General features: G+C 38.8%; 2 protein-coding genes and 1 pseudogene across 2 annotated transcripts; 2 read left to right on the forward strand and 1 right to left on the reverse strand.

Moving 5' to 3' along the window:
- Positions 1 to 6,172: 6,172 nt before the first annotated feature.
- LOC110765194 (putative F-box protein At1g67623) lies at positions 6,173 to 6,886 on the reverse strand. The gene has a single exon (XM_021968270.1). It carries the CDS (start codon positions 6,884 to 6,886, stop codon positions 6,173 to 6,175), a length of 714 nt encoding a protein of 237 aa, XP_021823962.1.
- A 3,085-nt stretch (positions 6,887 to 9,971) lies between these two features.
- On the forward strand, positions 9,972 to 12,769 carry LOC110765195 (uncharacterized). The gene is made up of 2 exons (XM_088244586.1): positions 9,972 to 10,308; positions 12,600 to 12,769. The coding sequence occupies exons 1-2, from the start codon at positions 9,972 to 9,974 to the stop codon at positions 12,767 to 12,769; spliced, it is 507 nt and encodes a 168-aa protein (XP_088100712.1).
- Positions 12,770 to 15,024: 2,255 nt separating this feature from the next.
- LOC148293100 (receptor-like protein EIX2) lies at positions 15,025 to 18,785 on the forward strand (annotated as a pseudogene).
- Positions 18,786 to 22,961: the final 4,176 nt, after the last annotated feature.

The raw sequence follows: 22,961 nt of genomic DNA on the forward strand, positions 1-22,961 counted from the left end.
ATCAATTTTGTATCTGAATTTGTTGAAATTAGTGTTTGTAGGTGAAATTATGTATCTTAATGTGTTGAAAATAGTGTATCAGTTTTGTAACTTGATATGTTGAAGATTGTGTTAGTAGGTATCAATTATGTAATGTGTTGAAAATAGTGTTTGTAGGTTTAAAAATGTGTAGATAATATTGTGAGTAGGTATCACTTCTGTATGTTAATGTGGTCATAATATTGTCAGCACGTATCAGTTCTATTTCTTAAGCAAAAGGTGTCTTTTGCAGGTATAAAATGGATTGTGGGTTTGAGCGTTGTTTCCCAGAGTCAGAGGTCTATTCTGCGCGGGTGAATAATCTGTGTGTGGCGCAAACAGTACTGTGTAATTTTGGGGCGCATTTCAGTGAGTCGCTTATGGAAAGATTTAGAGAGAGCTGTTTTGGGCACCTGTTGGGACTCCATAAAATTGCATTTAGTGGTCAAATTGTGCATGGTCTAGCACTCCGGCGAGTCGGAGGACTTGGTGTGAAGGACATGATGGGCCTTAGTTATGCAATAGGGTCCAACGTTGCTCAATTCAGTGTGAAGGATTTTTGTTTGATAAGTGGTCTAAAATGTGGAAGCGAGCCTGACATAACGTCTGCCGAGGAAGATCATAAGCGATTTATGACAGCGCATTTTACCAACAGGAGTCACATTACTGGCCAGGACTTAGAAAATGCATTCCTAAAGTCCGAAAGAGGAAGCGAGGACTCGTTCAAATTGGGACTGCTGTATTTTGTGGAGTCTGTGATAATGGGTAGACCCCAAAATGTAAAGATAAATGAGGACTACTTACATTTGGTTCATAAAATGGATGAATTCAACAAATATCTGTGGGGATCTATATCGTTTGAGTGTCTGCAAGATTCTCTGTTGTTTGTTCCCGGGAAGAAAGAGAGAGATGAAGACAAGGATGGGCAGGGGAAAGGGGAGAAAAAGCGAAAAAAGGCGGTGCGGAGTTCAGTGAGAAAAGGGAAGAAAAACGTGGAGGATGAGAAGCCTAAAAGAATTAACAGACCTGCATGGAATATAAAGGGATTGAGCTATGCTTTCCAGGTATGATTTAGTTCAAAATTAGTGTTTGTAAAATTTAAGTTCGTAACTAAGTACTGACTTTGATAATCTATTTGTTGTAGATTTGGGCGTATGAATTAATTGCTGAATTGGGAATTCCCCCCCTTAGATATTGTAGGCGGATCGAGGAAACTGCATTAGTCCCTCGAATTTGCCGGTGGGAATCCATAGATAAAGTGCATGAGTTTAGAAAGCTGAACGCTTATATATTTCAAAGCAAACAGGTGTGTAGTTAATAATTGATTTCAATAGTATGTTGGTTTCATGAGGAAAGCTGTTTACTATTGTATATGACCTGTTAACTGTATATGTTTGACAGCCTGTTATACTGCGGCTCTTACGACCACGTGAATTGGAGATTAGGCAACCATATTGGAGTTGGGGATCAGTTGTTCCTGAATGTGATGCACCTAGTGCAGGCCCGTGGGTATGTAAGGACCTTGATGAATTAAACTCTGTTGTGCAGCAGTTGAGGAATGAGGTTGCACTATTGCACCGTGAGAAGGGTGAGCTGGAGGAGAGAGTTTTACGCTTGGAAAAGTGTACCAGTCATGCAGACGCCAGGAAGAGTGAGGATGATGGAGAGGAGAGACTTAAGACTGAGGATGCTGGATAGGAGAGACATAAGACTGAGGATGCTGGAGAGGAGAGACATGAGACTGAGGATGCTGGAGAGGAGAGTGATAAAACCGAGGAAGGTGGAGTACCCGAATCGAGAGAGGAGTGTGTACAAAATGCGAAAGAAGAGGTGCAATATGCAACCCCGGATATAAATTGGGATGATCCAGATGTGGTGTGTGTCACCCTTGTTAAATTCCTTACGAATCCTCCTCGAAGATTGACATGTCCACTGCGGAGGGTGAATGTGGCGAAGATGTTATAGTTGGGGTGGGGCGAAAGAGGGGTCGGGGAAGGAGTCGGACAGTTGGTCCTGTGACGAAGAGGCCAAGGGCAGTGGTAAGGGAAACTCCATGGCAAGGTCGGGAGATTCCCAATATTTCGAAGGACCCAATTGCTGACCCCCTAAGGCCTGTTCCTCGTGATTCCCTTCTGGAGGTGGCAAAATTCTGCTGGGAATGGGGACAAGAAGTAAAGTAAGTTCCCTTTGCCCGTCCTTAGTGAAATGTAAATGGTTTATTATGATTACCTATTGAGTCACTGGTGAAACGGAATTGATAATAACAATGATTGATAAATATAGTTCAAATGTGCGGTTCTGTGGAGATGAAGCTATGGAAGGTTCACATAACTTCTTTATTCGGTTGCTGACCAAGGACGGTTGGTTGGATGACTCGGTAAGCATTGATTGATTTGGGATTTTGTCGATAAGCCCTTGCTATGTAGTAATTGATTGATTTAATAATGGAAACAACCCTTTTATGTAGAACATTGACATGGCCTTGCATTTGCTACGGGAGTAGCACAATAGGTCTGGCAAGTGGGCGGGTTCTGACTGGACGATACTGGACACCACTTTTCAGGTCTGTATTATTTCATAAGCATTGTTTGTTTTGAAATTCTGTATCCGTTATGATGCATAACTCGTGTGCCACTATGCAGAAATGTGCTGCCTTAGATTACACGCAAATGAAGTCGTATATTGGAAAGGAGGAGAGGAAGCAGAGCAACGGTCTAGTGGGAATGGTGAAGGGCGAATGGCATAAGTTGGCTAAATCATGGGGGTCTATGAATCAAGTTTTTTTGCCCTTCAACCTAGAAAGGCAGAAGCACTGGATCTTACTTGTTATCGATTTAAAAGAGTGTGAGATAAGGGCATATGATTCAAAAGTAGATCTGTGCAGAACGATAGCCATCCAACGGGCTGTGCAGCCGGTGTCCAAAATACTCCCCCGGTTGTTACACGAAGCTGGATATATGGGCGACGGTCTACTTCTTAAAACTGAGTGGCCAGTTAGTCGCGTTTTGGATGCACCCCAACAAGTAGGCGGGTGAGTCATATTCAACCTAAACACATTGTGTTATGAAAGTGCGCTTTTGTTGTACAATGAATGACAGCTGCTTCGCTATGTTTCAGGGGCGACCGTGGGATGTACATTTTCAAATACTGCGAGTTTCTGACCTCCAATGTAGAACTAGCCAATATTTCCCATCATGCCATGCCCTTGTATCGGTTGAAGCTCGCTGTGCAATTGTTGCAGGGATATTAACGCGTGTGCTTAATTAGGAGAGGCAATATGACATAACTGGGTAGGTGTAGTATACGAACTTGCAAACTTCATTTCACTGGGTGGGCGGTTTGTAATTATGTAGCTAACAGTAGTTGAATTGAAGAAATTCATATAGCTTGGTATTGGCTCAATTCGCGAGATAGAGAACTAACCTTTCTATCATATAAGGGAAGCTCGAAGAGCTTTCTTCGCATGCTTGAGGGCATCCTTCCCGTTTGTACGAAGGTTTTGAAAAGGTAGTTTTGAGTCTTACTTGTTAATGAACAAACTCTTCTTTATGATCCAACTACCCCTATTGACTTAAAATTAAAGAATAAGTTATTTTTATTGGGTTCAAATACAACCTGTATGAAACCGTCAACACATGTTGTTGATACTATGCTGAACCATAAACCGTAAATGGTGCCACATTGTGTTTTCAAATGTGGAATAAATAGGAATGTTTCTTGTTTACGGCAAACAAGATTGTGAAGGTCAAGATGCAGGCATATCAAACGTTCAAAAATTCATTTCCTAATTATGCTCAATGATTAATTCATAATAGTAGATTTGCAAACACTTCTTCATATTTCATAGCTGTCCGGATTAGAAAATTACAAAATATATACTTGAAAAGCCAAAATAGAACACAATTTAAAAATATATACTTGAAATTGCTTGAAGATTTCCAGACGCAAAAAGTTTCTTACTTCTTCATCACTTGACCTGCCAAATTCAGAAATGATAGAACTAACAACAGTAGAAGGATCTTTTTAATGCCCTTCACTATACGGATGACTTCAGCATATGCATTAAGTTCCTTCACATCCAGCTGGTTTTCAATTTGAGATTCAGTTGGCATGTTGCCTCCAGTCACCCATTCATAGCCACAACACCTTGTAGCTCCCTAAAAAAACATAAGAAAGTTGCATTTTTCATTTTCGAATTACAATGTCAGACCCAATTCTTCTACTCTGTAGCAGTTTTTGTTGGCTTAGGCAATGGCCGATCTGAGTTAGTGTTATTGGCTTAGGGAAGATAATACTTACATATGTTGTGAAGCACTTCCAATACGGTCTGCCCATATTCCTTTCAGATTTGGAAATTAGCATAACCATCTCAGCATTGCACTGCCGACACCTCTTTCCTTGAGTGTTCGTTGAAGAATTCGACATGGCTTTGCCCAGAAGGGAAAATGAAGATAACAGAAGATGACAACCCTTCCAAAAATTTGCTCAAAACCCCCAAATAATTTTCCTTAAAATCTGAAAAGGAATGGTATTTTATTTTTTGGGGAGAACTAATATGGAGTTTCAAGTTTTAATTGTCCTGTTTTGGTCGTAACAATCCGAGACTGTGAGCGGCAAATTCAAAATTTGCAGGAATGTTATTTTTTGTTAACCCTAACCCATGAGTGGGAAAGAAAAGCATTGGTTTAATATTTTTTAACCCTAAGCATTCGACAGTAAACCCTAAACCGTAGGCGGGAAGCCCCTACACCCTTGAAGTCGTTTAAAAATTGAATATTTAAGTGGAAATGATTAGAAAATAGAAAAACTGGCGAGTGGCGGCATGGGAATGCGCTGCGTGGCAGTTAGGCTTGCAGCTCCCCACTCCAGCGCCCCCACTTGGCATTTCTTGTATATTTTATTCAGTTTTTTCCCAAAAATAGTTAAAAATGCAGGAAAATTAAGGAAAAAATTGGGAAATTTCCTAACTGTGTGTGGGGATGAATACTTCATACGGAAAGTACAAACCCTGGTTTAGGAGCGAGTGAAAAATAAAATTTGGGAACCAACCCTACATTCGGATGATGCAAATGAAAACCCTAATACACTTTGTAAACCCCACACTCTCATATGTTCGATCACATTAATCCCGTATCCAAATTTGTTTGTCCTGCCCTTTTTCGGGATATGTCATCAAAGGAAATCTCGTCCCGATCGCTGAGGAATTTTTCGGGATTTTTTCACCTTCAATTTTGATTTTTAATTGAATATTTAAGTGGAAACGATTAAAAAATATAAAAACTGGCGTGTGGCGGCATGGGAGCGCGCCGCATGGCGGTCAGGCTTGTAGCTCCCCACTCCAGCGCCTCCACTTGGCATTTCTTGTATATTTTATTTAGTTTTTTTTCTCAAAAATCGTTAAAAATGCAGGAAAATTAAGGAAAAAATTGGGAAATTTCCTAACTCTGTGTGGAGATGAATACTTCGTTAGGAGTTTTGGGTTAATATTTGGCAAAATATTTTTTGTGAAAATTGATATGTAATTCTTGATGTTAGTGAAAAGGGATTTCCTTACTATGGGATTCAATATTTTTTTTGGTTTGGTGCAGAAATCCTAAAAATTGCTGGCCAAATCCGAAAATAATGGGGAAATGTCGTAGATGGTTATAATCAAATTGGGAAAAACCCTCCACTTAATTCGTAGATCCACATTGCGATATTTAAATAATTATGTTAGTGAAAAGGGATTACCGGATGACTTAATTACACTTCTGTTTTGTTGCAAATATAGTTTCAAATGCATGACAAATCAGGTAATTAGGGGGAGTTTTTTGGGGTATTTATGGGATCATCATAGTATCTTAGAAGATCGAGGATGTGTCAGACATCCACTTGTCAACAAAGTGACTGAAAGGATAATCCCTTTCCGGGTTGACAACACGCAACCTCCCTGCCATATGCCTGTCTGTCATCTTTAACGAATGACTGTTTGGGGGATATGAACCAGCAATTCCCCATTTGAGACTACTTACTGAAACGATATAGGACCCAAAACCATAAACAGACTTCAAATAAAAACAATACAAAGTTCACACAGTTTCACCTTTACATAAAAACACTAAAAACCAAAACAACAATTTATTAATAAAACACCTATCATACCATGTATATAGACTTATATATCAAACGCAGTCATCAAGTAGAGTTCGCGCTGGATGCAGAACAGCTCCGTCTTCCATTTGCAGGGTTCACAGCAGTTCCAAGCATCTACGTTGCCCCAGTCTTCGGCTCTGCGGTCCCCGAACTGATACCATTCCCAATTACCCTCACAGTCAATGCAGTCTTGAAAAAAATCTTCGTATGCAGTAAACTTTTCAAGCAGAGGAGGAGTTTTGGTGCCAAACATTGTATACCGACCCAGTCGCAAGGTTATTGAATCCCTGCAAGCTTGCATGTTCAGTTTCTTCATTTTGCTGAGATGGCACAAAAACTCCATCGCATTCTCCTTGCCCTCGCTAGGGTTCAACAGCCCTAGCAAGCCAACAAGGTAGGAGGCTTCCTCATGCCCTACCATAGCCGCCACCCACAGGTTCTTCATGCCCTCATCATCTTTCAATAGGAAGAAGTCATGAATAGCTTCTCTGTAAATCATTTCTGGATTGTTATGTTCTTTGCACTTTTTCAAGAACTCAACAATTTTGCCTTCCCCATTTGGGTACCAGTCCTGATGCCATTGGTACTTATCCACTGACACCGTTGTCCAAACCTCAGGATCGTTGAGCATTTCTTTAAATAACTTGCAGGTTGCCGCCATGTTGTACAGATCTTCAGAGGACTGCTTTGCAATCACGAACAGCACCTTAAACCATGCTAAATGTGGAATATCCATCTTGGTTGTTGGAGAAGAGGACTGAAAAGGGTCTGTGGAGGTTTTAATAATCAAGGTGTGGTTTGGGGACGAAGAAGGAAGTGCCGCATATAAACCCAACCGGCGTGACCCACTTGACAATGGACGAAGGGTTTAGATCAGTTTAAATTATATTATTTGTTTCCCAAGCGCTGTGACTGAAACGACAATTGACAGTTATCGCTGAAGCTGGAGGGACTCAATTGGTTTCGCGTGCTCCCATATTGAGAGCATTTATGATACCACTTGTCACCGGCAGCAGTCACAAAATTATAAATGCTTTTCGTCATAATTATTATGCTAAAATCATATCACCACTTATGATGCAAATGACTTAGTTACATTTGAACATGACCAAGTAATCAGTTTCATTTTTCCAACCTTGAAACTAAATATCAACGCACCATTAACAGTAAAGTAAATGATCACAGTGTATATGACACTAATAATGCAAAAATGACATCAGAACGAGTGAAGGTAACTTGCATTTTAACATTAACAACTAAGCAGTTGCTTCTTGCCAAATATGGAACTAAATATGAACGCGTATCACCAGTACAGAAAAAGAAAACTGTGTTTATGATACTGATAATGCAAATATGACAGCACACATTCTCAAGGTAACTTACATTTCAACCACGCCGCGCGAACACTTAAATCTCTGCAAATATGATACTTAATTTGTCTGATTATCACCTGTAAAGAAAATGAAACTAGTGTATCTGATACTAATAATGCAAATATGACATCACCACGGAAAGTAGGTATCTAAAGTGGCCGCTCCCCAGTCAAAGTGAACAAATTAATTTTGGCGGGTAAAATTAGTAAGGGGATTGCTGTATAAATAACAAAGTGATATATTTAACCTCACATTGCACCACCAGTTGGTCCAAACAACCCTCAACTCACCATGGGGTCACCTACGAAAATCCCCCGCATACTGATGGGAATCGGGGTCCGGACATAGGTCACCAACCACACACACGACACAAGCACCGAAATCTAGGGCTAGTGCAAACTCACATATATCGTAGCAAATCCATGCCACAAATAAGCTATTTCATTAATCATCAACATAAACTCCCCTGCAACTATTACATTAGCCTTATTTATAGGCTTTACAAGACTTGGGCACCAACGCGACTTGGTCCAAAAGAAAACTCATTAATTATAAAATCACACATAAATAATAAAAGATATCCTAAAACTACCTAAATAAGAAAATAACAATATATCATGAAATAACTAATTAAATGGTACCTAAACCACATTTGAAAACACAGTGTGGCACCATTTACGGTTTATGGTTCAGCATAGTATCAACAACATGTGTTGACGGTTGCGTACAGGTTGTATTTGAACCCACTAAAAATAACTTATTCTTTAATTTTAAGCCAAAAGGGGGAGTTGCATCATAAACAAGAGTTTGTTCATTGGGAAAAATAACTTATGCTTCGTATCTAAATATTGGGAAAAATTAGTCTTATTTTATCCTTTCAAATGACACACAGAATATTATTATTGTTATTTCCTTGGTCAAATTATATATTTCACACGAATAAGCAAACCTCATATTACCATTTTAGGAACAACAACTCCATATATTTTTAGATACGATCAATGCTAAAAACTATCCCATTCCTTTTAGGCATTTTGTAAAGAGAAATTAAATATGTTGACAGAAAATAATGTAAACAAACTTCAATTAAAGCATACCCACTTAGCTTTACAAAAGTACGCATAATAAACCAAAAGCAGTTTCCCATATTTTTCACTCGCTCTTTCTTCACATCTTACAGCTTGGATACATATAAGATACCATCTGAAGTGTCCAAAGCAAAATGGTTATACCTTCAGGAGCGCACACAGAGTTGGAACAAACGCAGTCAAAATGAACTTTTAGGCATGTTTTTCCAAACAAACTGACTGAAAATAACGAAAATGAACGTTGTCCAGCGACGGTTTACTCCATGGTGATTCCGTCCCAGTTGTAACTTGGGACAACACATTTTGCATACTGTCGGAACAGGTCAAACCCTTTACGTGCTTCTGCTTCCCTCATCTGCACTGCCTCATTCAACCCCCTGAACCTTCGACAACCTTTTCCTTTCGCAAGCCTAACCCTCAGTTTCATTAGTTTGACTGATCGAAGGTGTAATTTCGCTTGACTTTTCTCATTCCCCAATGTTTCTTCATACCATCTTAGACGTATCTTCTGACGTTTTATTTCAGTCAACAACGCATCGTACCGCATCTGGCCGATACGACCTGCATCATCGTGGTCCTCAGATGAAAAGTTGATGGATTTCGCAGGTCCTACAGGAACATCTTCAACGTTCTTATTCTTGTGTGAGATAGGGTCTGCATTTTTTGGTGGAGTTGTTATAAGTATGGGGGGGATTTTCGTAGGTGAACCCATGGTAAGTTGAGGGTTGTTTGGACCAACTGGTGGTGCAATGTGAGGTACAATATATAACTTTGTTATTTATACAGCAGTCCCCTTACTAATTTTCCCGCCAACATTAATTTGTTCACTTGGACTGGGGAGCCGCCACTTGAGATACCTAATTTCCGTGGTGATGTCATATTTGCATTATTAGTATCAGACACAGTTGTTTCATTTTCTTTACAGGTGATAAGCAGACAAATTAAGTATCACATTTGCTTCAAAAGTGGTGATGTGATTTTAGCATAATAATTATGACGAAAAGCATTTATAATTTTGTGACTGCTGTCGGTGACAAATGGTATCATAAATGCTCTCAATATGGGAGCGCGCGAAACCAATTGAGTCCCTCCAGCTTCAGCGATAACTGTCAATTGTCGTTTCAGTCACAGCGCTTGGGAAACGAATAATATAATTTAAACTGATCTAAACCCTTGTCTTCGTCCATTGTCAAGTGGGTCATGCCGGTTGGGTTTATATGCCGCACTTCCTTCTTCGTCCCCAAACCACACCTTGATTATTAAAACCTCCACAGACCCTTTTCAGTCCCTCTTCTCCACAGACCCTTTTCAGTCCTCTTCTCCACAGACCCTTTTCAGTCCCTCTTCTCCAACAACCAAGATGGATATTCCACATTTGGCATGGTTTAAGGTGCTGCTCGCGGTTGCAAAGCACTCCTTTGAAGATCTATACAGCATGGCGGGAACATGCAAGTTATTTCAACAAATGCTGAATGATCTTGAGGTTTGGACAACCGTGTCAGTAGAAAAGTACCAGTGGCATGAGGATTGGTACGGTGAAGATGAAGGCAAAATTGTTGAGTTCTTGCAAAAGTACAAAAAACATAACAATCCAGAAATCATTTACAGAGACGCTATTCAGGACTTCTTCCTGAAGAATGATGACGAGGCGCTGAAGAACCTGCGGGTGGCGGCTATGGCAGGGCATAAGGAAGCCTGTTGCGTCGATACAGCTGCACCAAAATGGATTCAGTTGCATCCTCAACTTGTGATACTTGCAAGTGCACGAACCGTTGGTAGTTTAGCGTATGTAAGTGCGAGGTCGATTCCACAGGGATTGGTGATTGAATGATCCAATTTAGTTTCCCTACACAAAATAGAAACAAAAACAAAGAACATGAAAGAAGGAAGAAAATAAGAAAGTAACTCAAGCAAATAAAATCCCAAGTTCAATTAGATTAATGGATTGGTTCTAGCTAAAGTATGATTAAGCCATGGTGTGTGGTCATAACCTTGTGTTCCTAATTCCCTAATTTGATCATTTGTTGTCTAACCTAAAATTAAGCATTAGGAACCCATTAAGCATAGAAGAACAATTTAAACAACCAAGCATGTATCTAATCCCTGTTGTCGAATGTCCATACATACTCTTCCTATTCATAGTTCAATTCGAATTAAAGCATGGTGTCTACTCTTAATTCAAACCAAGATAGCTAACATGCAAGCCTAAATGGTGATCAATCATTCAAACTAGCATATCAACTTATAAGCATAATGAATAAGAACAAAAACCATAATTGAAACTTGGAAACTAATTCAACTTGAAAACTTAAGAAAGAATGTACATTACAAGAAAAATAAATTACAACTAAGAAAACATTAAAGAAACTAAGAGAACTTTGAGGAAGAAAGGAAGTGTTTGAGAACTTTGAGGAGGGAGAAGAAAGTGTTTGGGAACTTTAGAGAATTTTGGAAGAACATGTGTTTGAGAACTTGGAGGATGTTTGTGAACTTGGAGAATTTGAGGGAGAGAAGGGAAGGGAGCTCTAGAGAAGTGTTTGAGAGCTCCCCCCCCTTGGGGTGTTTTTACAAGCTTAGAGAACTTCCCTATTTATAGGCCTAGGGGAAGTGAAAATCTGAATTCAATATGGCTAATGCATACAACACTTGTTTTATAAAATCTGAAATGGTTGATGCACTTGTATTAGAAAATCTAAATTGGGTGATGCACTTGTATTAGAAAATCTTGAATTGGTTGATGCACTTCACCAATAGATCCCACCAGCAGCCCTAGCTCATCTTCATGTCACCATGACCAAGCTTCCAACCAGAAATGATAGCTCATACCTAGCTCACCATGACCAAGCATCCAACCAGCACATGCTGAGGTCAGCATGACCAGCAACTTCAAGGGCTTACAACTTGGGCTTCTCTTAATCAAATTAGGACTTTAAGCACTCAAAATTGAAGTTCAGAATGTCTTCTTTCCAGCCATATGTTATTTGGGCCAATCCAAGGTCGGAGGAAGAAGTTAAGGCCGAAACAATTTGCTAACTCATTTTCCGCGCTGATAAGATCCATCCTGAGCATGGTTCTGTGTTTGCTAGGTAACGGACTCCAGATTTATCCAATGGGGCTGAATTTTGGATATGTTATAGTACACACCAATTGGAACAACTTTCATGAAGAATGTGGCCTCATTCGAGCTATATAGGTTGTTGAAACAATGCTTGCAATATGACCTACGGAACTGGACTGGCAGGGGGCTGTAGCCAAAATGAGTTTGTCTTTAAGCTCTTCATCCATTCATCCAAATTAGGCCTTAACATGCATGGATTGCATCATTTCCTATCCAAAGCCATCATTGTTCCCTAAAGCTGAAAGATAAACACAAAAAGGATTAAAAGTACAAGTTTAACTCAAAAACATAACCAAATCATAAGCTAGAAGGGTACAAAATGATATACAATTATGAACCGATCAAAGCCCTCCTACCTTGTTGGCTTGCTAGGGTTGTTGAACCCTAGCGAGGGCAAGGAGAAAGCGATGGAGTTTTTGTGCCATCTCAGCAAAATGAAGAAACTGAACAGGCAAGCTTGCAGGGATTCAATAAGCAATCGACTGCGTCGATATACAATGTGTGGCACCGTGACTCCTCCTATGCTTCAAAAGTTTACTGCAAACGAACGATTTTTACAAGACTGCATTCACTGTGAGGGTAATCTGGAGTGGTATCAGTTATGGGACCGCTGGGGCGATGACTGGCACAACGTAGATGCTTGGAACTGCTGTGAACCCTGCAAATGGAAGAGGGAGCTGTTCTGCATCCAGCGCGAACTCTAGTTGATCACTGGGTGGGTTTAAGGTCTATATACATGGTATGATAGGTGTTTTATTAATAAATTGTTGTTTTGGTTTTTAGTGTTTTTATGTAAAGGTGAAACTGTGTGAACTTTGTATTGTTTTTATTTGAAGTCTGTTTATGGTTTTGGGTCCTATATCGTTTCAGTAAGTAGTCTCAAATGGGGAATTGCTGGTTCATATCCCCCAAACAGTCATTCGTTAAAGATGACAGGCAGGCATATGGCAGGGAGGTTGCGTGTTGTCAACCCGAAAAGGGATTATCCTTTCAGTCACTTCGTTGACAAGTGGATGTCTGACACATCCTTGATCTTCTAAGATACTCTGATGATCCCATAAATACCCCAAAAAAATCCCCCTAATTTCCTGATTTGTCCTGCATTTGAAACTATATTTGCAACAAAACAGAAGTGTAATTAAGTCATCCGGTAATCCCTTTTCACTAACATAATTATTTAAATATCTCAATGTGGATCTACGAATTAAGTGGAGGGTTTTTCCCAATTTGATTATAACCATCTACGACATTTCCCCATTATTTTCGGATTTGTCCAGCAATTTTAGGATTTCTGCACCAAACAAAAAAAAATATTGAATCCCATAGTAAGGAAATCTCTTTTCACTAACATCTAGAATTACATATCAATTTTCACAAAACAAAACATTTTGCCAAATATTAACCCAAAACTCCTGACGAAGTATTCATCCCCACACAAAGTTAGGAAATTTCCCAATTTTTTCCTTAATTTTCCTGCATTTTTAACAATTTTTGGGAAAAAAATTGAATAAAATATACAAGAAATGCCAAGTGGAGGCGCTGGAGTGGGGAGCTGCAAGCCTGACCACCACGCGGCGCGCTCCCATGCCGCCACACGCCAGTTTTTATATTTTTTAATCGTTTCCACTTAAATATTCAATTAAAAATCGAAATTGAAGGTGAAAAAATCCTGAAAAATTCCTCAGCGATCGGGACGAGATTTCCTTCGATGACATATCCCGAAAAAGGGAAGGACAAACAAATTTGGATACGGGATTAATGTGATTGAACATATGAGAGTGTGGGGTTTACAAAGTGTATTTGGGTTTTCATTTGCATCATCAGAATGTAGGGTTGATTCCCAAATTTTATTTTTCGACGTTGCTCAAGGATTGACGTATGTCCCGACCCCAAAAACCCAACCACAAAGATGAAATTATAAAATCCAAGATTCCTGTGAGTCGCCTGAATGGGAAACCCAGAAAAATGAGGGTACCGTTTATGTGTTCTTTCTCAAACCGAAAAACCATTAACAGGGGTGCTCTATCTTCAATGTTACAGTTCTTCCTCAATCAAAGCTGATAAAAAATGGCCTCCTCATTGAACTGAGCGAACAGCTGGTTTGGAGGGGACTTCTGTTTTGGAGGGGACGTTTTGGAGGGAGAAGAGAGTATTGGAGGGAGAAGAGAGAAGAAGACCTCGTTCTAATACAACACTTACACTTACAATTGCTTTTCATACAGCCGTTAGACTGGATCCAATGGTGTTCTCATGTTATGTTCTCACATAGGCGTTCTCACTAGATCCCGACCCGTAGATTGTGATATTATAATTTTACATATACACCATTGGGCTTATGCATACTGCTTGATTATAAATTATAAACAATTTTCATTTTTGATAATGTCCTCATATGAAATTCGTAGGATTTGAGAGTTTTTTTATTATTAAAAAAAACAAGAGAAAAGAAATATAGCGGGATCTCTTGTTCCATATATATGACGACTTATTTACACCAACACCATCTGAGGTTTTTTTTGTTTTCACAAAACCCCCTTAGTTCTCAAAATTACATGAACACCTCTTGTGGTTTCAGTTTGTTTTCACAAAACCTCTTTTTCTTGATTGTTTGTCCAAAAATTGATGATTTTATTGAAATTTTTTTATGCAAATGACAAAATTAACCTCAATGAAGTATATGCAATCTAATCTCAATGCACAAGTTTGTCATTTGGAGAATATTTTTTTGTATAAAATTATCAATTTTTGGATGAAAAATCAATGAAAAGAAGTTTCGTGAAAACAATTTAAAATCTCAGGAGATGTTAGTGTAATTTTTAAAACCTCAATGAGTTTTGTAAAGAAGCCAAAAACCTTCAAAGGATGTTTGTGGAAATAATTCTTCTATGACTACGTCAAATAGTTTATTTGAAAAATATGCGATGCAAGTATTCTTTTGGATATTATTTGTCTCACTTGTACTCCATATTTGTGGTCTTAAATATCCCATTGACTGAAATTGCAACTTTAAAGTCATTATCTGGCTTAAGCGCTGATGGGGCTGAACTATTTACCCCACAACTCAACTTGACTTGGAAGTCTTTGCATGCATGATCGTAGCAGTGTCATTGTCAGTATTTTATCTTTATCAAAGACTTGGAAGTCGTTTAATCGATGTTCACACAATTTGTGTAGGTAGGGACCGGATTATGGAAATTTTTTGTTCTTGGTAGCGTGTCCGCGACGCATAATGTTGAACAATTCCAAGTGTACAAAAGCTCAACCATCTAAATTCTCATTTACTCCTATATACAGGGCATCTCTGAACTCCATAATCATACATACTCATATCTTTAGTTCTATAGATCATCCAATTGCATAAGAATCATGTGTCACTGCAGTGCTAGTGCTTCCATCCAACTTGTCTCACTAATTATACTGGCAGAAATTTTATCCCTTGAAACCATTAAATTCGGTTTACGCAGTGATGATCATAATGTGGGATGCATGGATATACAGAGGAAAGCCCTTCTCAAGCTCAAACAAGGCCTCACAGATCCTTTCGACCGACTTTCGTCTTGGGTGGGAGAAGATTGCTGCAAATGGAGTGGTGTAGGCTGCAACAACATAACTAGACGTGTCAACATGCTTGATCTTCGCAATCGCTATTCAGATGGGTTAGATGGTTACGAATCAATAAAGCATGCATTTGGTGGTGAGATCAATCCTTCTTTGCTTGTTTTGAAAGATTTGGATTACTTGGATTTGAGCATGAATTACTTTGAAGGTGTCCAACTTCCAAGTTTCATTGGATCACAAGAGAAACTGAAATACCTCAATCTCTCTCGTGCATCTTTTGTTGGAGTCATTCCCCCCACTCTTGGAAACCTCTCAAGGTTGCTTTATCTTGATCTTAGTAATTTCCTTTTTCCTAACCCAATTGAGACTGACCTTCAGTGGCTTGCAACTCTTTCTTCCTTAAAGTACCTTAACTTGGAAGGAGTGGACCTTACCAAGGCTACACCCTATTGGCTTCCCACTGTTAATATGCTCCCTTCACTTGTTGAATTGCATTTGCCCCTTTGTGGACTTTCCATCCTTCCTCTCACTCTTCCTTCTATCAATTTCACATCCCTTTTGGTTCTTGATCTCTCTGACAACGATTTCAAATCCACAATACCTCCTTGGTTGTTCAATCTCACTGAACTACAGATGTTGGATTTGGCATATAATAGTTTGACAGGAAAACTGCATGATTCTTTGGGATATCTTAAAAGCTTGAGATACCTCATATTGGCGGCTAACTCATTGAGTGGGATCATCCCAGAATGTCTTGGGGAGCTCTCATCCTTGGTTTCACTAGATATCTCTTACAACACATGGGAAGGTGCCATTACAGAAGCTCATTTCTCGAAACTTGGAGGCCTGAGAGAAGTATCAATTGCAAATGATCCCCCAAACATTTCCTTGGTTTTCAACATAAGTTCTGATTGGATACCTCCTTTCAAATTAAGATACTTGGACATAAGATCATGCCAACTGGGTCCCAAATTTCCTACATGGCTAAGAAATCAAACTGAGTTGACCACGGTGGTACTCAATAATGCTAGGATTTCAGACACCATACCAGATTGGTTTTGTCAGTTGGATTTGCAATTTGATATTCTACATGTCGCTCATAATCAACTAAGCGGCAGGGTGCTCAATTCATTAAGATTCAGCTATGATTCCAGTGTTGATTTGACTTCAAACCGCTTTGAAGGTCCACTCCCACTCTGGTCCTCAAACATTACATGGCTGTATCTTAGAGATAATCTATTTTCAGGGCCAATTCCTCATAACATTGGTCAAGTGATGCCCAATTTGACACGTCTAGACATTTCTAGGAACTCTTTGAGTTGAAGCATTCCCCTATCCATTGGTAATTTAAGCCAATTACATTTCATGTTGATGTCAAATAACCTCTTGTCTGGTGAGATTCCTCATTTTTGGAACAATATACCATCGTTGTATATTGTAGACATGTCAAACAACAGTCTCTCTGGTACAATCCCAAGATCCTTAGGCTCTTTTACTTCACTCAGAGTCTTGTTCCTCTCCAGCAACAACTTTTTAGGTGAAGTTCCTTCCTTGAAAAACTGCACTAACCTAAAGATTCTTGATCTTGGTGATAACAAGTTTTTTGGACCGATTCCAGCTTTCATTGGTGAAAGCATGCTCTCTTTAAAGATTTTAAGCTTGAGGTCCAACTCATTTACTGGAAGCATCCCTTTACAATTATGTGGCCTTTCCACTCTCCATATATTGGACTTCTCACACAACAATCTTTCCGGAAATATTCCCCACTGCATAGGTAATTTGAATGGCTTTAAATCTGAGGTCAAAGACATGGATACAGAATCCTACGGTTATTTGGGAAGATTGTTGGTGGTGTCAAAAGGAAGAGTGCTTGTATATGACTCCATCCTTTACCTTGTTAATAGCGTTGATCTCTCGGACAATAACTTGTCAGGAGAGATGCCTGTGGGGATAACAAGCCTAATAAAGTTGGGCACCTTAAATTTGTCCATGAATCATTTGACAGGAAATATCCCAGCAGATATCGGAAACTTGGGGTGGATAGAAAGTCTTGATCTATCAATGAACAAACTTTCAGGTTCAATTCCACAAAGCATGGTTTCTTTAACATTTTTGAATCATCTGAACCTGTCATACAATAACTTGTCTGGGAAAATTCCAACGGGTAACCAGTTTAAGACCTTTGTTGACCCGTCAATTTATGAGGGCAACCCCGGTCTTAGCAGGTTGCCAAGACAATGAAGGAGCACCTCAAGTTCCAAGTGGAGATGGAGGAGAGGATGATGACAGTAAACTTGAAAGCTACAGTTCATCATTAGCATGGTGATAGGTTTCTGTGCAGGGTTCTAGGGAGTTTTTGGGACTTTGGCCATGAAGAGGCCTTGGAGACATGCCTATTTTCACTTCCTTGACAAAGTGAAAGATGCTGTCCTTGATTTTGTCTTAGCCATTGGTACTTATCTACAGAAAAGATCGTAGAGCATAGAAGAAGCTGCACATGTGAAGGCATATGTATGCAAGCAAATAAAGCAGAGTTTAGTATTGTCCTTTACAATTTTTAATTTGGTTATTGTAATATGAATTTATACTTTTGTGTATTGTGCCTTAACGAAACAATTGCTTCAATCCATTTGAGTCAGAAAATAAAAGATTTAACAAAGTTCCTCACAAGAAGTATAACTGAGGTATGCCCTAGACCAGCATGTGCAAACACATCCACTATCAACAAATTAGGATGTTTACAAAGTGTTTGGGAACCTAACAACCCAAAGCCCCAATAACACTCACCGCACAAAAACAAATAGAGGAGGAGCCAGAGTGCCAACACATCCGCTTAACTAATGCTCTCTGGGCCCGAGTGCTAAAAGGGCGTTATTTTCCTGATGTTGATTTCACTAATGCCGTTGGTGGGGCCAGACCTTCATGGGTTTGGACAAGTCTTCAGGAAGGAAGATGGACAGTCATTGATAGAAGTCGAATACATATCCTAAATGGTGAGAATATATACTTTTATCTAGTCTGATAGCTGGCTCTCCCCTCCAAAAGATGGTCGCATTACTCCGATCAACCCTGTCCTCCCTTCTGCTGAGATTGGACTATTCTACCCCTAATCAATCAGATCGCAGGATGGAGTCCAACTTTGAGTCAGTTGAATGGTTTTGGACCCCTCGGAATTTGAATCGTGCTGCTCATGAAGTGGCAAGGATTGGTTTGGGTGCGGTGGACCTTCGTCCCTGGGTGGTGTTTGAGGGAAATAAATCATGCTAGGCTTTGGAATGGCTGTGGCTTTGTCTTTCTCTTGTCTTGTTTCCTATTTCTGGTTTGCTTTTGCAACTTTGTAATTCCTCTATTGCACACCTTTGCTGTGCTTTTGAATGAAATCCATGATTATGACCAAAATAAAAAAAAGTAACTGAAGTTGAGAAAATGTGGATTTTCAGTCCTTAAAATCTTAGAGTTTTTTTTTTTTTTGGAAAGGGAACGATAAAATAATTTTAGAGTTAGTGTCTGTAAGTTTTTCAATATTTTCTAAAGTTGTCAAAGTTTACAAATAATTTAAATTTTCTTTTCTTTTGAGTTGTTTTCTGCTTATTTTCTGTTTGGTTTCCTGGAAAATGTGGCAACTAAGGAATTAAGGCTACTCTATCAGTATTCTTGTTCAAAAATAACTTTTTATTTGTTTGAATTTGAGTGATTTTATTTGTCAATTTGTCAATTTTTGTGATAAGATATTAGTTTGGGAAATGCACCTACATCTATATATATAAAGCTAAAGATAGAGAATGGTAAAATATTCAAAATACCAAAAAATGCCTTTGGTTAATGCAAACATTAAGAATTGAAATTATTAATTAAATGCGGATAATATGGTAAATTCACACTTTTTTATATTAAAAAAATTAAAATTAAAAGAAAAATCAGATAATATATCCTATTTTTATGGAATACAATTATCCATTATCTTTTTTAATTCTAAAATAAATTTAATTTTTTTATAAAAAAAAAAAAAAAACATCTTGCAAGCGCAAAAGCGCATGCGAACTAGAGGTTAGTACTCACTAACAAGAAATCTTAATCAAGAATACTCTCTTTGCAAATATTAACCACAAATACTCACTTTCCCATGTGAAAGTACTAAACTGCCCTTCATATAAATAGTTCTATATTGACCATTTATTCTTCTCAGTAACCCAATTCCTTCCAACTCTTCCTTCCTCTCTCGTAGTCCTCTGTCGTCCCCATCGCACATCTAGAACGGCGCATCAATTCGTAGCATTATAGCAAATCTAGACGAAAGGCATAAGCAAAGAAGGCCGTTTTCAAAATTTCTAGAGAATGGTATTGACAATCTTCTTTCTTCTCAATCCCTAGTTTTCTTGTTTTTCTTTTTATGTGCTTTATTTCATTATTTTGTCAAATTAAGTAATTTAAGTTTCAACAATTAAGTCGTTAGGGTTCCTAATATTACAACTCCTATTCAACTCAAAACTTTTGCATTTGTTATACATATCTGGTTGGTACTAGAAATGTCCTACCAGAACTGTCTTAACAGAAATAGCCCACCAAGAATGGCTTACCAGATATTGCCTAGCCAATATGGCCTACCTGAAATGTCTTACCCATTTCAATATTGCCTAGCCAATATGGCTTACCCGAAATGTCCTACCCGTTTCAATATTGCCTAAACCAAGATGGCCTAGCCGAAATGTCATACCCGAACAATATGTCATACCCGAGCAATATGTGCTAGCCAACTCCTACTGCCTCAGCCATGTGCAGACCACCACGCACACCTTTGATAACAGATCACCACGTGCGTCCTGACATTTCACCAGGCCACTACCCCCTGTCTCCTGACAGCCCATGCCTTCCCCACGTGCTCAGCCCATACTCCACTGAGGATGACCCATGCCTTCCCCACGTGCCCAGCTCATTCTCCATTGAGGCTGACCTATGCCTTTGCCACTTGCCCATTAAACAACGACAAGTGGCCCTCCTCTCCTGCCTATATAAAGGAAGAGACCCCTCTCCAGCAAGGGCGCCAACTCTCCTCTCCATGCGCATATCCGGAGACACCCAAGCTCTCCCTCTTCCTCTTGTATTCAGGCTCTCAAGCCTCTCTCTATGTATAATGTAATACTCATTTATAATAAATACCAAGCTCTATAGTGGACGTAGCCCTATTCATGGGTGAACCACTCTAAATCTGTGTAATGTGTGTGATTGACCATATACCCTCTAGGGCCGTGCTAAATCACCCGTTAACAGGTATTAACAATCTTCTTTCTTCTCAATCCCTAGTTTTCTTGTTTTTCTTTTTATGTGCTTTATTTCATTATTTTGTCAAATTAAGTAATTTAAGTTTCAACAATTAAGTCGTTAGGGTTCCTAATATTACAACTCCTATTCAACTCAAAACTTTTGCATTTGTTGTCTTTAGATTTATTCCTAACTCTATGTTTTTTTTTCTGTGTGTAATGAACGAGTTACATAATTAGTAAGCCACCACATGACCCACCCAACTACTTAGATTGATCACCAATTGCAAGTAATTAATTGGGTTTCAGTTGCTGGCATTCTTTATTTGTGAATATCACCATCAAGCACATTATACTCCACATCATTGATTTTCAGCATCTAATCTCCTCCTCAACTTCTTTTCGCCTAAATTAGGGCACAACATAGATTTACATTTCATTGACAAATCTCGACGTTGACTAAACTAATTCTGAAGCACATTGCTAATTTCCTCGATCAAGTGTACCACTAGAAGCATGATTGTAAAACGAAGAATTGAATTAATGGACTCTGCAATATTAGTTGTCATGACATTATATCGTCGTCCGTCACAATGGGCTCGAGACCACTTATGGAGCCCTGCATGTACTAGATAAGTTTGCACTCGCTCGTTGTTTATCATGGAGAAATAACAATTGAACTCTGCTAGAAGGTAAGACTTGGCTGCCTACATAAAAAATCCCAATATCGGATCCCGCTTCTTCAACTTAAATGAGACTTTCATATTGCCCTTCAAGTGATAAAAGCAAATACCATGTGCTGCTCTAGGAAAAACTCTTTCCAACCTATTTTCTATGCTAAGATTTCAATCAGATATGACAACAAGATTTGAGCAATCACCAATTGCACAATGTCGTTTTGTGAAAAACCACTCCCAAGCTACATCTGTCTCCAAATCTCCAATCATAAAGGCAAGAGGATATACATTACGATTTTCGCCAAATGTGGTGGCAACAAACAAAACACCTTTGTACTTGCACTTCAAATGGGTAGCATCAACATCAATCACAAGATGCATTGAGGACTTAAATCCTCTTATGCATGCATCAATTGACATAAAAAAAATATATAAAAAGTGGTTGGCTGCATCAGTCTAAATGCATGTCAAAGTTCCAAGTTTTGTATGCTCCAATTCATAACAATAGGAAGGGAGAAGAGCATATGACTCTTCTACAGACCCTCTAATATGATATCACATGCAGTATAAATGGTGTGGGAATCCTTGAATCTGTGTTTTAGAGAGTTAGACAACAATCCAATACTAGCTTGAGGATGGTGACTACTAAGATACCTTAGATCACATTCATGAAATGGATTGTATTTAACAACCCTAAACTCATGTAATCCAACTTTATATGCCCGAAATTGCCAAGGGCAAGGAAGTTGCCAACAATGAACACACAATCGATGTTTCCCAGATTGGATTGTTCTAAATCGAAAGTGGTCTTTGACTGCTGCTAAACATAAGGTTTTTATAAAGGCAAACTTATTTGGAAAGACTCGTCCAACCTTAAAATTCGCTTCCTAATTTATGCAAGAAAGACCTTCACCATAATCAATATCTTCCACACTCTTGCCATGCACCAAATGAACCTGGCTTGTATGCATTTGAGTCCAACCTGATTGTTGCGGAGGTTCATATTGCACTTGTGTAACCTACACTGTGAAGGCCTGGAAATTGCTTTCTCGATGAGGATTCACATTTGGTGTAGAGTACGTTTCCTCTTCGTTGCTAGTTACACACAAATCTACGACTATGTTTTCGACACTTTCAAAATTAACATCTTCAACCCTATGTTTCCAATTAAAACCAGTTACACCATTTTCAGTTCTGCTATCCCCAATTACCTCATTCCTATCTCTCACAACAACTACAGGGGGAGCATTGCTACTCTCCATGCTTACAATGCCATTACAGCCTTGAATACCATGTCCTTCTATAATTTTGAGGGTTGCTAGTAATTGGCATCTTTCTTGAGATCATATTAATGCAAGTTTTTCATCTTCCTATTTTGAGTTAAGTCATTTATGGTTTAACTCTAATCTCATGTTTATAACTGAGTGATGCATTGTAGCCCTTTTCTGAGTGATTCATTTGTGAGAGGACAACTTTGGTGAGATTTGAAGTTGAACTTGTGCTTTGTATGATTTTTGAAATTGTGTGAAAACTAAGATTGGGGAATTTGTTGCATTTGGCTATCACACTACTACACTTTGAGCATGTTGTGTTTTGAACTTTGCCACCCTGTAAATATTGACCAAAACTGAGCTTTTATTGTTAAAACTTTTGAGTCATGTGCATGAGTCATTTCTCTTCAGAAAATGTTCAGGAAGATTGTTTTGAGTCTTATTTTTGTTTTGTTTTTATTTTTGTTT

The sequence above is a fragment of the Prunus avium genome, chromosome 7 (genome assembly GCF_965620075.1).
Source record: "Prunus avium chromosome 7, drPruAviu1.hap1.1, whole genome shotgun sequence".
In the NCBI taxonomy this organism is placed as follows: Eukaryota; Viridiplantae; Streptophyta; class Magnoliopsida; order Rosales; family Rosaceae; genus Prunus; species Prunus avium.